This window comes from Parasteatoda tepidariorum, chromosome 9 (assembly GCF_043381705.1).
Source record: "Parasteatoda tepidariorum isolate YZ-2023 chromosome 9, CAS_Ptep_4.0, whole genome shotgun sequence".
NCBI classification, from domain to species: Eukaryota; Metazoa; Arthropoda; class Arachnida; order Araneae; family Theridiidae; genus Parasteatoda; species Parasteatoda tepidariorum.
This window is the reverse complement of record NC_092212.1, coordinates 71,403,265-71,423,372: the sequence shown is the minus strand read 5'-3', so window position 1 is coordinate 71,423,372 and position 20,108 is coordinate 71,403,265. Positions and strand designations below refer to the sequence as shown.

The following is a 20,108-nucleotide window of genomic DNA, read 5'->3' as shown; positions in this document are numbered from 1 at the left end:
TCAAACGTAAATAAAATATTGTCGAATTCGCTTTTAACTAGCGCAAACGATAATATTTTCTCGTTACAACAAAGTACACGCAAAAAAAGGGTTCGAGGAATAATCATACGACTTCATACATGCTTATTATTCGTCATCATGCATTTACGACAATTATGCATCATAAATGAATTTTTTCAGGAAAGGAACAACTGGGCTTGAATAGGAAGAATAAAGTAGAAGTTTTATGAATCCCCAAAATATTGCTCACAAAAAGCGAGCTATGGCCTAATAGACGTAACAATTACACATACTAAGTAATTCCAATTTCTTTATTAAATCAGTCTTCTCATTAAATCAAGATTCGTTATAAGCGTGTTTGATTGTAAATTAAAATAAAAAAATTTCTGTCGCAACTTTAATAACCTATAAAATCTACTACATTTAAGGATGCTGATACTTCGATTCGAACGAACTAAAACATATGACGTAAAGTAAAGCATTCTCATTACAGTATACTGTGAGTCAGGGGGTCAATAGTTGTGAGGGATCCACAATTTCACGACCAACGACCATAGTAGAGGCAATGTGGTCAGCGTTGTTCTCTGAGATTATATAGATTCAAAGAAAAATATCTTATTATAGATTTTATAGGTAAAAATAAAGCGTAGAAAAAAGTTAAAGAAAAAAAAAGTGAAGTACTTTCGTAACAGTCAGCCAAGACGGTCATGGAAGTTAAGCCTCCATAAATTTAAGAATAATTACAAAATGGTCAACTTGGCGCATCGCCTTTACTGCAGAAAAGCTAGTAACCAGTATTCTGAAGTCCATCTATCGGAAACGTAGAAAAAAAAGTTTAAAAAAATAACTGAAGTTAAGTACTTTCGTAACAGTCAGCCTAGACTGTCATGGAAGTTAAGCCTCTATAATTTTAAGAATAGTGGAAATGAAGTCAACTTAGCGCATCGGACGCCTTTACTTTGCGCAGAAGCACGTATCCATTGCTTGACATTCATCAATCTAAAGCGTAGAAAAAAAAATAAGTTAAGAGTTTTCGTAACAGCCAGTTGTCGTCCAAGTTGTCATGGAAGTCCCAATAATTTTAAAAATGATTACAAAATGGTTATCTTGGCGCATTTACTTTACAAATTTGCTGGTATCCATCGATTTGAAATTCATCGATCGAGAGTGCAAAGAAAATTACAAAAAAAGAAGTTAAACATTTTTAAAACAACCAGTTGTCTACCAAGCAGCCATGAAAGAAAAATCTTTATAATTTTTAGAATAACGAGAAAAGGGTCAACTTAGCGCATCGGACGCCTTTACTTTGCAGAGTTGCTGGTATTAATCGATTTAAAATTCCTCGATCGATAGCGTTAAAAATAAATAAATAAAATTAAAAGAAAGAGGTTAAGCATTTTCGAAACAGCCTGTTTACGACCAAGCCGGTCATGGAAGTTAAACCTCTATAATTTTAAGAATGAAGACTAAGTGGTCAACTTGGCGCATCGGACTTTGCAGACAAAATGGTTTCAGCGAACTGCATGAGAAGACAGAGAAACGTCACAAAATGTAGCGAATTATATTATTTTGTAGAGATTTATAAATATAAGATATTGTGTAAATTTATTTTATTTTTAGGAAAATGTTTTATTTAACTTGTGGAAGCTTTGTCCCTTAAGGAAATAAAGCATGAAATTGATTATTTGAATAAAATAATTTGTAAGAAAAAGGAATTCGGATATTTGTTTTAAGTAACTCTGAATACGCTTGCTTCAATAAAAATTCGCAAGTACGAAAAAAAACTCAATTCGATAAACACTCCTTTTTAAAGAGATTAGTTTGAAAAATAACAACAGGATTTCAGAGAAAAGGCGCAACTCTTAATACCTATACGAAGCTATACTTTCAACAACAAAACTTAAATAAAATCAATGAACAGGATAAGGAATAAATTTAAAAATAAATAAGTAAATATTCAAAATGAAATTTTGTTTTCAACACAGGAACTTAATTAAATAAAAAAATAAACAAAATGTTGAGCAAGAACATGCTTAAAAGAAAGCGAAAAAAGAAAAAAATATTTCATTTTTACTAAGACTAGCAAATAATTCGTTTTCATTTCCCAGATGGAGCCACCGTCGATTTAAAAAACAGTAAAGTAGAGAAAGTGCAAATTGATTTTTACCTTGGCTGTCAGCTGGTATGACATCGGGGCTCTCAATCGTTGAATCTATAGATTCTTCTTTATAATTTTGGATCGGGATTTCGCATCTAGGAAGAAAGAATAAAAACATTAGTCTTTTGCAGGATTCTCTCTAAAGTGTATTTACTTTTATCTTTAGTTACATTAGAAAAGTCGAACAAATATTGATCTTGCGAAGCAAAGCCTTTTAAATCAAATCCGGTTGATAATTATTTTTATTCTTTAAAAAGCGCCTTTCCTGTTTAAGATGTTTTTTAAAGAATAAATTAGTAGCACCTATCACATTTTTGGTTCTGAAAGATAAATATTTTTCTTTAACAACGAAACAGTAAATTAAAGATTCGTTCTGAAACAAATAGAATGAATTTATTTATTTCCTTTTATGTATTTATTTTTATTTAATAAAATAAACTATAAATGTTTCCTTCAGGAGAAGTGATGATTTACATTCGATAGCATTTTTATGAAAATGTTGATTATGATTATCGATTATGAATTGAAAAAAAAATACTGAAAATCTTTAGGTAAATTAAATTATATTTATTTCATAAATATGATTTAATTATTATTAATATTACTATTTCTTTTATATAATTACTGCTATTTAATTATAATTTCGCCTTATAAGGTAAATGACATTATATTTTTTTCATCCTCTATATTTATTTTAATTTAATAAAATAAGCTATAAATGTTTTCCTTAGTAGCAGTGATCATTGACATTCGATAGCAATTTTTAAAAAAATGTTGATTATGGTAACCGATTACGAATTTAAAAAAAAAATACTAGGTAAATCAAATTATACTTATTTCGTAAATATAATTTAATTATTATTACTATTAATATTTAATAAGTACTGTTATTTAATTAAAATTATTATAAATTCCTATTATTAGGCAAATTAAATTATATTTATTCCATTCTATATATTTATTTTTATTTAATAAAATAAACAATAAATGTATTCTTTAATAGCAATAATAATTTACATTTGATAGCATTTTTTTGAAAATGTAGATTATGATTATCGATATGAATTGAAAATAATACTAAAAATTATTGGGTAAATTAAATGTAACTTCTGAAATAAATAAATAAATACAAGAAAAAGTAAAACATAGGAAGACTTTTACAAAATCGAAAGTGAAATACTTTTGATAAACAACAATGATAATATTTAACTAAAATAACAACAATTGTTTACTATCTACAAACAATTGCTAAAAACGAACTGCTGCTGAAAACATAGCTTGCAAGAGACCGTTATCTTGCATAAGCATGAAACCGCTATCATGCTTATGCAAGATAGCGGTAATGCAAATTATTACAATTAGCACTACCACTATCTTGCATAAAACTAAAAAGCATGAGCCACAACAGCTAAATAAGTTAAAAAAATTCCAATATTTTTTTATTACCACATATTGCCCTTACCGGTTACTTTTTATTATTATATTAACCAAAACACGCTTTTAGAAAATTCAACTCATCAAAAGAAAATTAACTATAGTAATATTTTTCATGACTTTCCCTAAGTTGCCAAAATTTATTACTATTTTTTTTCCCATTGATTTTGCATATTAGTGAAATTCATTTTACTTTCAATTTAAAATATTTTTCATGTACATGGAAAAACTTTTCAAAACTTTAAATTATACTATATACTTCAACTTTAACTGTATCCGAATAATACTATATGTTGTGTACTAATACTTTAACTATATATATCTAAAATAAACACGTAGTTTCAAATAATTTTCAAACTATTAATTTAGTGATGTCACTCAACATTGATTTTATCTTGGCTTACTAGATTTACTTTTTCAAAGAAAAAAAAATGAAAAGAAAAAAAGAATACAATTGACTCTTTTAAATATCAGAAAACATATAATGGTCCACATTTTAATTTTTAGTTCTGAAATATAGCAAATGTATAAAAAAAAAATAGTGCGTGGANATATATATATATTATCTATATATATATATAAAAATTGCAACTCAAACGGATCTGTAATCATATGAGACAGAAATACAGCATACACACAGCATACAGTATACAAACACTTCCTTTTACAGTGAGGAAGAATGTCAATATGTTCAATTTAAGAGTTTCATGTATAAAAAATAAATTTTTTCGATTTTCCTTTATAACTTTTTTTTTTACTTCCCCTTAAATTCTTCTAGTTTTTTATTTCTTCTAGTTTTTTATTCTTAAATTCTTCTAGTTTACATTTACGCATAAATGTGTGATAAGTAAGTCGTTGTTTATAATATTGCTTTTTCTTAATACTGAATGCAGTAAAATTAAATATAAATAGTTACTTGATGTTTAGAAATAACAAATTGAAAAAAAACCTACTAAATATGGTTAAAATTAATGCGAACTTTTTAAATATTACAATATTCATTGAGCTGTATGTAAAATAATTTTCTCTTTAATAAGCTTCTGTATTTTAAATTGTATTTTATATTGTATTCTTCTGTGTTTTATTATATTATGCATTTGATTCTTTTCCTGTACTTTGGCAAAACCTTTGGATTACTGAGAAAGCAGTTTTTGGCTTTCTCGATAGAAAAGGTTTTGCATTTATGACATCCAAAGCTGGTACCCCCTGACGACGTCAGCTTTCGTTGTCATTTTTTTTTTTCAATTTCTTTTCAATTTTTCATTGTCTCTTTAATAAACATATCTTTATCACACCCATTTAATTTTATGTTTAAAAACTAAAACTTTTAAAACTTATTAAATATGTAATTTGAGTATGAAAACAATTAAGAAAGACTGGATCCGACAGGAATAATTAAATGTAATTGATTATTTTTTTATTTATATGTTTCTTAGTCAATATTAATTTTTTCTTCATTTGATATTTAACTGTCGAATTGGATCTTTGTGTAAACAAATTCACAGGAGTGTTTGGTTTTGCGCTTTGGCAAAAATAGCTATGAATTTAGTTTTTTAAAAATAATTTGTAACAATTATAGACGAAATAATTTTAACTATTTTAGATGGAAATAATCATTATTTTAATTTATTCATAATGGGGACTTAAAGTGATTTAGGGGCCATTGGAAAATTTCAGGTATCATATCCTTATTGAGAACCATAACTTTTAAAACGATTTCCAGTTTTCTTTGAAATGTTTAAGTCAACTTCTCAGAAACAGATATGTTTAAAGACACTAAAAACCATTCGAATTTAGTTTTAATAAACTCTTATGGGTCACAAAATAAAAAAAAATTACACTGTAGATTGAATTATAAAATTGTTCTGGATTTATTAGTTATAAAACATTCCAATATATTAATGAAATATGTAAATACGTAAAATTTAAATCAACTTTAATCTTTAATTTCAGATTTTTGAATGTTGTTATAAGAAGGAAATTCTAAATTTTTTTTTTTCAAAATTCGCCTTTGTATCGGCTCTAGTCGCAATTCCGTAATTGCATGCGTTTTATTGATAACAACAGTTTATCCTTTAAGTAATTCAATTATAAGATGTAATTAAAAATCAAAAGGAAAGGGAAACTTACTTCTCCTGTTTAGAATCCTCAGAATCTAAAAAAGAAAATATTTTAAATGTATTACAGGTAAAAAATTTGAACAATGAATTGCACTTTAAAATCATTAAATAAGTATTCATACCAGCTTATTTGAATGCATTTAAAGAAGTATTAATGAATTCTTTGTAAATTTCGAATTAAGATACATTACACTACTAGTTTAATTACATATTAGGTAATTTTTGGGTGTCATTATCTTGATTTATTTACAAAATATCTAAATCAAGAGGACGCACCATTTGAATTTAGTGGATTAGAAATCTCAACCAGACTAAGACACCGAGTTGCATAATTTCGTGAGTACAAAATTTGAGAGTAAAATCTATTTCACTTTTGTCAGTTTCTGTTCACATGCATTCAAATAATTCAAATAATTTGCTGAAAATTCACTCGCTTGTTTGTCCTGAGGAAAATACACCGTGGCTCAATTCCAAGCTAAATTTTCATTTAAATTTATCAAAGAAGTAAAGTTACAAAATCAAACGAAAAAGTGTCATTTTTTTTTACGAACAGCGCACTTACGAACTATTGAAAAGAACCTTGTCCGTTTCGCTGATCCTATCTTAAAACGGAAATGATTAGGAATGCTCCGAAATGTTGACTAAACGACGTTGACTTAAGCCTGAGTTGGTACCCTTCTCATCGAAACTTCACACCATAATCAAGTAGAATGCTGTCAGACATGGCGGATTTATCATACACTTTGCTGCGCTCACACACCCGCTACTTAGTCGGTTGTTAATATCGGAATCACGCCTCCGATAATTGTAAATCTCCCGACCCACTTCTATCCAAAAGAAAGTTATTAAAAAATTAAAGATATTTTTCTTTTCAAAAAACAAAAAAGAGGAAACAAAATCATTAGCGAACCCAAGAACGGGACCAAATCAAGTAGTTTTGTTTGTTGAAGGTTTTTGCCACAGACAATAAATTTTAGGGTAAGTTGACCGTTGAAACAAATCGTACTGATTTGTTGAAGACAGTTGAAACAAATCGTTCCCATATCTCTGTATTGATAGTTTCATAACTGCACTTATTTTGACTGTACCACCTTTATTAAATCAATTTTTTAATGGATTTTACTCCCTTCCTTCTCGATCCCGTGAAAATGACGGGGTGAGGTTTCGCCCTCTATTTCTCGCTCCCGTTATATTTCCGAGATGGAGTGGTCAGTACTAACGCGCCAATAAGAATAAGACTAATTCATTTCTTTTGCCCGGAAAGCATTTTATTTCTTATTTTACACACCAAAAGGCAGTACCAGGAATTTTTAAAGTAATTGTTGATAGTTAGTTTATTTTAAACTGGATGTTAGCACTAATAAAAAATAGGCACGTTTATGACAGTTTTCTTGAAAATTAACGGATCGTTAAGGGGTTAATGCTATTGTTCAATAATTACAGCAAAAAAGGTGTTTATTAGCAAAAAATAACACCCATGATATTTTCTGACAAAAAAAAAAAATCATGCACGCATCAATGATATATAAAAACTCTCATAATCTCCTCTGTACGCTTCCCTCTTTTTTTGAGAAAAATAAGGGTGATTACAGATGGGTAATTGAATTCCTTCTAAACAGGCAAGGCATTATTTTCTATGTATTTGTTACACTGAATTGAACGAAACACGACAAGACTAATGCTTTAGAAGTTACAAGGATTTTATGTACAAGAAGTACAAAATCGTAACTGTATCTATTTACACATCTGATTTTGGTTTTGAACAAGTAATGCATTTTTCCTTTTATATTTTGAATAATGAACACTATTCTGTAAAATAATAATTCAAAATTTGAAACCCTTTTTATATACAAAAAAAAGTATTATTTTTTAACATGACTTAAGTCCGTACTTTTTATTTTGCTCGGCAGTGGCTATCTGAGCACATAAGGTACATATTCCGATGAAAGTTGATTCGAATGAGATAAATTGTAGCTAATATGATTTGTGATTTTGAAGTTCCAAAGGTTTTCTTCATAATAAGTTCAATTAAAAAATAGTGAAATTTCATACAAAAACCATTTTTCCTTACAAGGCATTAACCTTTTCCATTATTGTTTCATATCATTTGATAAAGAGAAAAAAAGTAAATAGGAAATTACACCTCACTTTTCTGCACGTACAAGTACAAAATTGTACTTTTTCTGCACAAAATCCTTATAACTTCTAAACTATCTTCTTATTTGCTTTTGTTTTGTATCATTGAATTGAGAATAAATAAAATTACATCGAAAAATATACATTACATGCTTAGAGAATCGCTGGATAGCAATGCAAACAGTGTAAATAAGTTTTTTATACATAAAAACTCTAACAAACTTTTAAATGCTTGTTATGTTGATTTATGTAATCTCATTCGATTTGACATAAAAGATATAATTAAAAAATGCCTCACTTGTTTAGATATCAATATCAGAGGCTCAAATTGGTACAAGTACGAATTTGTACTTTTTGTAAATCGCTCATAACTTCTAACCTCTTAGTCCGATTGTCTCGGCATTGGTCTCATTACAATTAGGGTGAAACAAAAATACAGTTCTTTGATTCAGGTCAAAATTACGATCTGTGGATGAATAAATGGATGTATGAATGGGTTCGCCCTGTAAACGGGTGCGACATATGGTGTGGCAGAAGTCGAATTCTTTTGCCATAGATGGCGCCACTGAAAAACAAGAAACGTACATTCTACTTTAAATTTGCTGGGTTTCACCAAGCAGGTTCGCCCGTGTGGCAAGTAGCATTAGAAACAACAACAACACAAAAATACATCGGGAACAATGCCTCCCTTGTTTGTTCACCCTTTGAAATCACCCCTCCTCCATTTTCCTAAAGAAAAGGGTAGAGCATAGGGAAGAGTAGGAGAGCTTTCGGCCCTCATTTATAACAACATAGTCAAAAAATAACTTACGAATTAATTTTCGGAAGAAAGAGTCTAATTTTATTGCACTGATGGGACTTAAAGATGTATTGCAAAGGATTTAATACAAATTCCCCTTTTATATATTTGTATTTTTATTTTCTGTGTATAAAGGTAAGAAAACCCATTACACAATTTATAACTATTATAATATCGAATATTTTACATATGACAATTGACAGAAGCACGGATTTATTTGACAAATTTAAAAAAAAAAATTCACTTTCGAATCATAATTATAATCATTTATAAAACTTCATAATGTCACACAATCGCTTGCTTCTCCTTATTTTTCATCTCATAGTTAAAGAGAAAGAAAAAATATCAATTTGAAGTGAAAGTTTGTAGATAGTGTCAAATAAAGCAGCCATTTCTTTATACGAAAGGTGGGAAAGACGTTGGAAAAGATAGCGAGGAAAAAATAAAATATAAAAGGGAAAAAGACGTATTTTTGTTTTCAACTTTTCCCTATCGCTTTTCCCACAAAAGATACGTAAAAGGAATTTAGGTGGCTTGAAAAGCCAGAAAGCAAGGAGATGCATAAATAAAGGATCACATGACGAAAGCCATTCCTTTTTTTTAAACTTTTAAATTTTTCTACTTGAGTAGACACTGAAAAAATAAACCTGTCGCCAAATACTAGAGGGAATGTATTGCTACATATAAAACTTAAAAAAAGGGCGTTTTTTTTAACAATAGTACGCAGATAAATAGAGCAAAGAACTGTGATGTGAATCATGATGAAATTCATTTAATCGATTAATTTAATTTTATTGTTTAATTTTGTAAAAAAAAATATTGAGAAATGTTTGACAATTAGTCACTAGGGAAAAATATATAATTTAATAGGGACATATTAAAAAAGAATAAAAAGAAATATTCTACTGCTTAATAGTTGTTTCAGTAGGGGAGAGTAGGGTCAATTGTAACAGGGTACGATTGTAACAGAGCAAAAATTTCGAGTGTCGGGTTCTAGATTTGGTTCCTAGGTGGCGCACAATGTGAATTTAATGAATCTGCATATACACCCCTGCTGGCAATCATTTTTATGTACTTCTGAAAGAGTTACATCACAAAAGATATTTTCACGCTACGTAAGTACTTTTTTTGGTATTTGAATATTATATTGTAACAAAATAATTTTGTTTAAACAAATAAAAATTATTAACCGAATATGTAAGTGGACACCTTAATTCACGTTTCAAAAAAATGAGATTAGTTTTGTTAATTAACTAGCATTGTTTTTAACAAATGAAGCTGAAATGGCGTCTTGGGGACAATTGTAACAATAAGTAAAGGGACGATTGTAACAGCTGAAAATAAATAATCTTATGTTTACAAACCATTACTTAACTCTTTAAGAACCACCAATAGTTTCCTATATCATTTATATTATGTTGCATGTGCATTATTTTATTTGTCACCTTTCACAGCATAAATTAAAATTTTTAACCCCTTAAAGTTAAAAGTTTAACCCTTTAGGTCTCTGCTCATTATTATTTTTACTCCTAAAATATCACTACTATTTTGATCAATAAAAAAATCTATCACAACTATGATAATTTGTATAATTAACTATGTTCAGTTGAATTTATGAACGGTTACGATTGACCCCGTAAGTGGGGACAATTGTAACAAGTGCACGACTGTCAAAAATTGTTAATAACTATAATAATAACATTTAAAATAAGGTATTTTTTTTTCTAGTAGAGGATAGTCTACTTTACTCGTCTGTCAATTAATACTAATAATATATTGTATTTTTCGTTAGTTAAAAATAGTTAAGTAAAAAATGTTACAATTGACCCCTAAATTGACCTACTAAATTTTCAATGAATTGGTTTTGTTGTTGAACTAACTGTCAAAAAACAAAGACATGTTCCGCTTTGGATCACAGAACCTCATCACTTCCCTGCGCTGCTGATTAAAAATTAATTTTCAAATAGGTGTAGTAAGAATACAAAAGTAACTGACGGTTTAAAGTAATTAATTTCAGTCTGAATGCAGCATAAAACATTTTTTTAGTTCCTCCAGACAAAAGCGCCTTCCGTTACTGAACTTAGAAAATAATTTTAAAACGAGGAAGAATTCAATTAGTTTTTTAAATATAGCATTTATATATTCGAAAGCGTGTTCTTAAATCAATTTTACAAATCATTCGTCAATATTCGTTCATCTTGTGTAAATTTGCAAAATGTAATTGAGTTTATTTGCTGAAAACTCACAGTTTATTGAGAACGTGTTAGATCTAAAATTTTATTTACTTATTTTTTTTTAAATAATAGTAACTTTATTCAGAAAATTGAAAATATAGATTCTGTTAAAAAAATATTAACATTTAAAAAACATTGATGTTATCTTTTAGAAATTATACTTTAGAACATTTTAGATGTTATCTTTCGGAATACTTAAAAAAATATACAGCAATATAGCGTTATTTTTATAGTTCCTTAGTCGTAAAGATTTAGGAAAATGCATAAAAAAATATAAAATGATTGTTACATTGAACAATGACCAAAAAAGAACCAATTTAAGGAACAATTTGAATTATGAAGGCATTATAAACAAAAGTAAATGCGAAAATCAAAAGGCTGAATAATTATTTTTAAGTTTTATTTACTTTTATCTTTATTAATGATAACATGTTTGAAACGGTTGATATTACTCGCATATAGCTTGTTTTATTTATTCGATATTATGTTAATTAATTTAAAATTATTATTTTAAATTGGTTTGATGTATTTAGAAGTAATTTACATAAAAAAAGCAAATGTTTATGTACATTCGGGAAAGTATTATTTTTTTTTACAGTTACATCTTGCTACCGACATTTTTTTGATTTTACATTTAAATGGCATTTCCAAAGATTAGAGTCGTTTCTATGCAACAGAAAATGTCAGACAAGTTTTTTTTTATGGATTTTAAAGTGAATCAGCATGCATATTATTTTTTAGAATAATGCGAATAGACTATACAATTAACCGAGATGGAATTATCTGAGAGGAAATGCACTAAAAAATTTAACATTAACATAAATACTTAGATAAACTAGTGGTTTAACCGACAGAATGCTGTAACACATCAATTTACGATTAAAATTGGTTTTCATTCATATTTGTTGTATTATTTAAATGATTAATACCCTACTACATGCGGTTTTTAAATGGTTGTCCAAGAAATCCTAGGGTTCTGGGGAAGGTAAAAGAGGTTCCGATAGTTATGGAATTTTTAATCCAGATGTGATTTTCAAAAATTGTAATTAAATTTATATCCGTCAAATAATCCATTCTTATTTAATATTTCCACCATTTTTTTGAAATTATTAAATTGAAATGCTTGAAGAAGGAAATTTCAAAACAATGTTTTTTCTAATAAAGATAAAATGAATAAATTTTGAAAACGATTTGTCCATTTATGGAAACTTTTAATTTCGCATCGAATAAAAATAATCAAATTCAACAATGAAGAATGCTTTTCGATAACCATTATCAACGTTTATTTTCTTCTTTTTTCTTTATTATTTGAATATAAACAATATTCCGTCGTAAACATGTTCAGTTTATGCGTGAACTGAAATTAAATTTAGAATTATACTAGATACAGTTCCAGACTTATGAATTCAACTGTCTGACATAACACCCGATTCTAAACCTAATATCGATAAAACAATATCAAGGAAAGATTTTATTCCTCATTCATTCACTAAATATTTTCAATATACTTATAAAAAATATTACTACATATTTTCAAAATATTAAATAATTTATCGTTAATTTATGTGTTTATAATTGCTAATGAAATTAATTTTAAAATTCGACTAGAAAAATTAAATTTGGAATTAGATTAGATACCGTTCTAGACCTATGAATTCAACTGTTTGACTTAACACTCAATTCTAAGACTATAGTTCGTTCACCAGGAGTTGACACTTGGCTCCGCCTTCATTACGTGGTATCCGACGATACTATTTCGTTACTTTAGGGAGAAGGATGTGAACAATCCTGAACAAGATTGCAATTTGGCGATCATATGACAAAAATATTTATTTCGCAATCCTTATGTTCATTTTCTTAAAATTAAATATTTCATAAATTTGATGGTATTTCTCTCTTTTAAGTGTGTATAGTTTGTCCTTTTTGAGATATTTTGCTGCAATATATTTAATTAACTAGAGTAACGAAAGGTGTAACATCAGATGTTAAAACGAAGTAACTGACTGAAAAATAATTCACTGTTTGCGTTTGACGTGCATTAAGGGTTGTTTCGCATCGACGTTTCCTCTCTTTCTCCCGAGCTGAAATGAACTCTTCGTCCGAGGAGGTCGAGCCAAGTGCCAACTCCTGGTGAACAAACTATAATATTTATATTACGATATGATGAAAAAATTTTATTCCTTATTCATTCTCTAAATATTTTCGAAATAAGTTAAGAAAGAAACAATTACTACATATTTTCTAAGTAATAAAAAATCAGTCGTTAATTCATGTGTTTATAATTGCTAATGAAATTAAATTTAAAATTCAACTGGAAAAATTACATTTAGAATTAGACCAGATACTGTTCTTGATCTATGAATTCAACTGTCTGACATAACACCCAGTTCTAAGACTAATATTGATAAAACAATATCATGGACAAATTTCATTCATCATTCATTCCCTAAATATTTTCAAAATAAGTGGAAAAAAATATTGCTGCATATTTTCCAAATAATAAGTAATCTGTGACTAATTCATAGGTTCATAATTGCTATTGAAACTTATTCGTTTAGTCTCGGGGAGCCGCTAAAAAAGGTAGATCATTTAAATGTAGCGTTCCACAGTCGAAAAAAATTGGGAACCACTGCCCTTCTACACTATAATAATTATAAATTATCTTAATCTTGCAGAGCATTTTTGTAATTTTTATTTATCAAAATTCAAATAAATTAGTTCATACGGAAAATTCGTTATCTAAACTTCCTTTTTAACCTATACCCCGTTTAGGAAGCCCAATAAAGCAATTTGCAGTGAGAAAACTATTTTTATGAGACAAGTGGATTAGGCAATCATTTTTATACAAAGTTAACCGCTTGACATATAATTTTAAAACTCTAAAATGTGCGAAATTATTAATTTCTTGATATAGAAATGATCTTTGATTGCACTGTAAACAACAACTCGCAATGGAATGTTGACAGAGATGCCAACTGCTCCGGACACGCCAAAATAAAAGTAAAAAACGGTAAGTAACTACAAACTAAATTTCGCAAATATTTGACTATTTTTGCTTGCTTTTTAAAAGGTATAGCATGACATAACTACTAAAAAGTGGTGAATTATATAAGCCTACGAATTATTTAGAAATAGTGGTGGATAAAAATCGACTAAATTGAATTTATTAAACCAAGAATCACAATAGATGAACTACCACTTTAAAATATTTATTTGCTGTCCGGAGCAACTTGGCATCTCTGCGTAGAAGACGTCTGAGACACGCCAATTATTGTTTTGACATAAGAAACAAATGACGTCTTCCAGACGTCTTCTTATGTCAAAGGGTCAATATTTCATATTATTAGTTAACGCCTCAATTTAAAAAAAAGTCACAATTGAATGATTTCAGAAAAATGCAAAATTTAAATAGTTACATATCACAATTGATAAACTACAACTTTAAAATATTTATTTGCTGTCTGGAGCAAGTTGGCATCTTTGTGTAGAAGACGTCTGAGACACGTCAATTATTGTTTTGACATAAGAAAGACTGACATCTCCCAGACGTCTTCTTATGTCAAAGGGTTAATATTTCATATAATTAGTTAACGCCTCAATTTAAAAAAAGTCACGATTGAATGATTTCAGACTAGTGCAAAATTTATATAGTAACTGCATTATAGTGAACACGAAAAAATTAATTTTGAAAAGTAAATGTTAAGAAGGAAATAATTGAATTATCTTTAATATTTTGAAAAAAGAGAACATCAGTAACAAAGTCAAGTGTAACTTAAAATGCACTTGTTCAACAAATTTTAAAATGTAAATTTTCTCATGACCCCTGAGAAAAATATATTCTCCCCTTCTCGCTTTACGTGTTTTTATCAAGAGAATATCGCAGTGAGATAATGAAAAAGCCACTATCTTTTTCTGTTTCTTTTCTTCACTGAGTTCAAGTTGTTCGTATCCAATAAAGCGACTTTCAAAAATGGCTTCTACATATTCCTAGAACCAAATAAGTCTGTTTCTTTCTCTGTCTTCATACTCTATTTATTTGTGGAAAACCTTAGCGTACGGATCAAAAAAAAAAAAAAAAAAAAAAAAAAAAAAAAAAAAAAAAAGTACAACTGGGAAAATTTTAACAGAAATAAAAATTTAGAGTTTTAATATTCCAAGCAGCTGGAAACATTTTTAAATGATTTTATGAAACGAAACTGGAAATTAATAACTTCAGAAGTATATTGGATTCCGTTAAAAGCAGGGAAAATGACATTTTGTTTTTTAAAGATTGCGTTCTTTAACTTATAGAACAGACATAAGATGTTATTCTAAACTAGAGAATTCAATTTATTTTAATCATCCACAGCAATGCAGCTTTTTTTTAATTGAATATGTTTAATAGGTTTTGTGATATCCATTCAAAAACCACAATATCATTTTTGTAAGTAGAACTGCGATAAAAATAAACGACAATAAATAAATAAATAACAATATTTTCTCTTGATGCATGATTTTTTGTCTCTTTAAAAACATCGATGTGGATTTTATTAACTAGTTTTCGCATCAATATCCCATACTAACGTTTCAATCAAAATATTTTTAGTTTATTTCACTTATGTATTTTGCATTTATATTTTAGTCGAATCAAATTATTTACATTTAGAATAGAAATATAAACAGTATAATAATCAAATTGTGAATAAAATATCTATATATTGTTTTTAATATTGCTTTCATAGTTGTTTGAAAACTTTTATTTTGATTAAAAATATCATATTATTACCTTATGCGTATTCTAACCTAATGTATAAATTGAATTGAGGGAATTATCTTTGATCAAACATCATAGAATTGTGATTTTGTAATAATATTTTTAATATAATACAATCAATAGGCGAATATTACATATTTATAAATAAACAAAAGAGAATATTTAACTTAGAATATGGCACAAATAGGTAAAATTCTAAATTTCTACTCTCTTGTGCATATTCTATCCCTTAATTTGATTTAAATAAATATTGTCTTTTATTTTATTCATATATAATAGAGTTGTTCTTAATATTTCGCTTAAGTTATAAAATATAGTAGGGTGATTAATATATTAGTGATTAAAAAAGAAAATAATATTTCACGTGAGACTATAGGCACTAATAACTTACGATTTAAAAAACGTCATTTTCTTTGTACATACATTCACTCGTTACATTAATTTAATTACATATCATTATTAGTTTAATCCTATCATATATATTATATTCTTAAAATATTACTTTTAAAAATACAATAAAATTAGCTGACATTGGTGATTACTTAAGAAAATTTAATTTAATTTTTGATGATGGATGTAAACATAAGATTTCTAAAATTATAACTTTCGATTCACTCGTTTAATATTTTAACACTTTCTTAAACTAAACTACACATTGCTTTTAATTTATTCATACATAATTGACTTGTTTATCAAATGTTATTTTTTGATATAACATAGTTAGGTGATAAATGTATTTGGGAATAAACAAGAAAAGGAAATTTTATTTGGGTACTATAGTAACTAGTAAATTAAGAATTTAAAAATTATTATTTTGCTCACGGGTAAATGGAAAATTTCTATTCATATTCGTGTTTTACTAACACTTACACTAGAAAATTAAATTGCACATTGATTTTAAGTTTAATCATTCGAAACTGGTTTCTTATACATTTTTTTAATAAATGCTACATAATTAGTGGATTGATATATTAGTGACTAAATAAGAAAACAAATATTTTATTCAGGACTACAGCCACATTTCGGTCAAGATTTTTTTTAAAGATATGAACTTTTGATCTTTAAAATGAACAAAAATTTTCTACCTCACTCATGCGTATTTTAACCCTTACACTAATTTAAAACCCGTCATCTTTGATTTTATTAATCTACAATAGACTTGTCTTCATTATAAATAATACAACATAATCAGATGGAGCCGCGATGGCTCATGGGATAGAGCGTTCGCCTTCCAATGAGGCGAACCAGGTTTGAATCCCAGTCGATGCGAATTCCGCATTCGGCATGCACCGACCACAGTGCTGACGTGAAATATCCTCAGTGGTAGACGGATCATGGGTCAGAGTCCCCTTGCCGTCAGGCTTACCGTGGGTGGTTTTCGTGGTCTTCCTCTCCATATAACGCAAATGCGGGTTGGCTCCATCAAAACGCCCTCCACGAAGGCAAAATTTCGCCCAATACTCGATCCAGGAGTTCCCCTGTCTTCTGGATTGGGTTCCAGATTACAAGGCTACGGAGTTGAACATTAATAGTTGTAATCCTATAATATTGGGTCAGCTGTTCAACGACGGTTTTAAAATAACATATAATTAATTTATTGGAGATTTAATACGAAGATAATATTTAATTTGAAACTATATAGACACTAAGACATTAAGATTCATAAAAGTTCAGATTTTACAGTAGTGATACTATAAAAACTTTCATTGCTGCTTATCCAGTCCTTACCATTAATTGATTAATTATATTTCTTTCTATCTGGAATTGCTTTGTAATTTTTATACATTTATCCTCATTGTATATTTTTAATAATATAATAAATGTAATGTTAACCATAATATACATTAAAATAATTCCCTTGTTATAAATTAACCAAATGAAAAAGGCTCCTAAAAACTAAAATTTAAAATCTAATTTAGCAATGCAAGATTTGACTCCAAGGAACCGTCACGTTTCCTTCAAACAATAAAAATTCTTACGACTCAAGATTTTACGAATACATTTTATGGTTGAGCATTATTACTCCTTGTCTCAAACCTTAAAAACTCAATCCTATTCTAAAAAATCACGTTATCTTGCAACTTTAACATCTATATTATCTCACACAGCTACGTATTACGGAAATTGCGACATTTTTCATGCATGACAGGACAGGAGATGCCTCGTAGCCACGCTTTTTTTTTTCGATTACGGGGATTTTTCTTTCAATCTTTCTTCTAGTGATAAGCGAGAAAGGATTAATATTTCATTTGAATTATCTGCAGTTTAATATTCATTTCTTTGTTAATTTTCGAGTGTTTGCAATAATTTTTGCTGATAAAACAGATCATAATTTATTCATTTTTGAAACCATTTCCATTTTCTGATCGTCATTTATTTTTCATCATTTTGTGGAACTTTCAAAGTTAATTATTTATTGAAATTAACGGTTATGAAACAGGAAAAAGAGGATTACTTTTGTTTATTCAAATTATTAAATAAATTTACTTAAATTCTTTTAATTGATATTTAGTATTTTTTTGTAGCGTTACTAGAAATATCATTAATTCACTTGTGACTGGTAACTAGTAATATAATTTCTTTCGTTTAAACTTCATTCTAAACATATGTTATATATTTTGTGTTTTTGCTAAGAATACGTTAAATTTCATTAATTTTCTTTCTGTTAATTTTCATTATTTTTTTCATTATTTTTTTCATTAATTTTCCTTCTATAAATTTTCATTATTTTTTTTTCATTAATTTTCTTTCTGTTAATTTTCATTATTTTTTTTCATTAATTTTCTAATGTTTTATTGAATTAAATTTATTGTTCTAAAATTTCTCTGTAACTCTGGAACTTGTTGATTAAAATGCGTTTCAACATTAAGAAATAAAAAGAATGTTTCGTTAATAAAAATAGAGATTTTTTTTTCCAATTAGTTAATTTTTTTCGCAAGATCTACATTTTAATTTAATAATACAAATTTTTTAAACTTATACTGTTAAATGTTCCTAAAAAAATTTTGCAACGTTTTCTTGTTTGTTAGAACTTACATGCATACAGAATTTTTAGTTACCATGTTTCTCCCTTACATTAAAAAAAAAATTTCCGGGAATCTACCAGAAGTAATTTATTAAGAGTCACGTGCAAAATAGCAGTGATTTAAAAACAGATAGTTTCTGAAAAAATACAGAAAAATATTCACTGTTAATTGTGCTGCACGGAAACTCATAAAACTCCATAAATTACTTTTCAGCTCATGACATTAAGCATTTTTCTATTCTGAAACCGAAAAGGATTTTGCATTAACTATGAATCTAAAACTGTAAAACATGATCTGTGAAAGTGCACGAGAAACCAAAACGAGGCCAAAACCGTAGTAAGCAGGAACTCTACCTACTGCACCGGTAGCTATTTTCCTACGAAAGAAGTAACAAAACATTGAAATATGTAAAATATAGTAGCTTAGCTAAAATGCCCAGGCAAGAACCGGTGTTTTCCGTAACACTGGAATGAGAAACTTAGTTTTATGCATCGAACAAGAACATATTTTGCGTAATTTAACTGAGATTCATATTTTCCTCCCTGTTGTTGACGTACGTCTGTTTTTTTTTTTAGTAGGCAGTGGGGGTGCGAAAGTTCTTGTTTTCCAGTGGCGCCATCTATGGCCAAGAATTCGACTTTTGTCGCACTATACGTCGCACCCGTTTATAGGGCGGACCCATTCATACATCCATTCATTCATCCACAGATCGTAATTTTGACCTGAATCAGAGAATGATCGATCTCCAATCCAGTAACCCCAGAGGTATTGATTTGTTAAGGGAACATGGAGGACTTTTGCAACTCGACAGAATTTTTAACGTGCATCAGTCACCAACTACACGGGGAGTCTTCGGCCGGCGGGGTTCGAACTCTCGGACATGGGCCCATCGCCCTACCGACCAGGCTATCCCGGCCTTTAATAATAATTGTTGCCTCAATCAAAGCACACGTGACTTCAAAAGTCGTTTTCAGGTCAACAAATTAAATGTCGTCTTAAGTTAATCCAGCAGAAGACACTTAACTGTACAAATTAGAGTTTTCAAGTAGATTATTTTAAATGATCATTGCGCTTACTTTCCTGTAATAAGACATTCTGCTTTCAAACAAGAAGATTACCCGAGGTCTCTTCATCAATTCTCAAACTCCCATCAACAATATTGCTTCGAAAAGTTAAGCAACAATGCGAGTCATGATATATTTTCCATTACTATGACAACTGTTAGTTGTAGTACTATTTCATCAATCATTAAGCTAATTTTTCAATTCAACATTCTGATTTCAGAATAGAAGAATATATGTGAACAGAGCTCACACAAAGAACTGCTTTTATAAGTAGTTTTCTTTCCCAGAGCCCGAAACTTTCACTATCACTGTTTTGCTCGTATCCTATGCATATTACAAAATTTATTAAAAATCTAATGATTTGTTTAAAAACTAAACATATTA

At 28.4% G+C, this 20,108-nt stretch overlaps 1 protein-coding gene across 7 annotated transcripts in view; it reads right to left on the bottom strand.

The window, feature by feature from the left end:
- Positions 1-20,108, bottom strand: part of LOC107446399 (cell surface glycoprotein MUC18) — a 328,310-nt gene that overhangs the window by 40,402 nt on the left and 267,800 nt on the right. For all 7 annotated transcript variants that reach the window (XM_043041643.2, XM_043041640.2, XM_071184932.1 and 4 more), the window contains 2 exons: positions 5,723-5,747; positions 2,168-2,253 (listed from right to left, as the gene is read on the bottom strand). In XM_043041643.2, the coding sequence (XP_042897577.1) occupies positions 2,168-2,253; positions 5,723-5,747 (111 nt within the window). The remainder of the gene's footprint in view (positions 1-2,167; positions 2,254-5,722; positions 5,748-20,108) is intronic.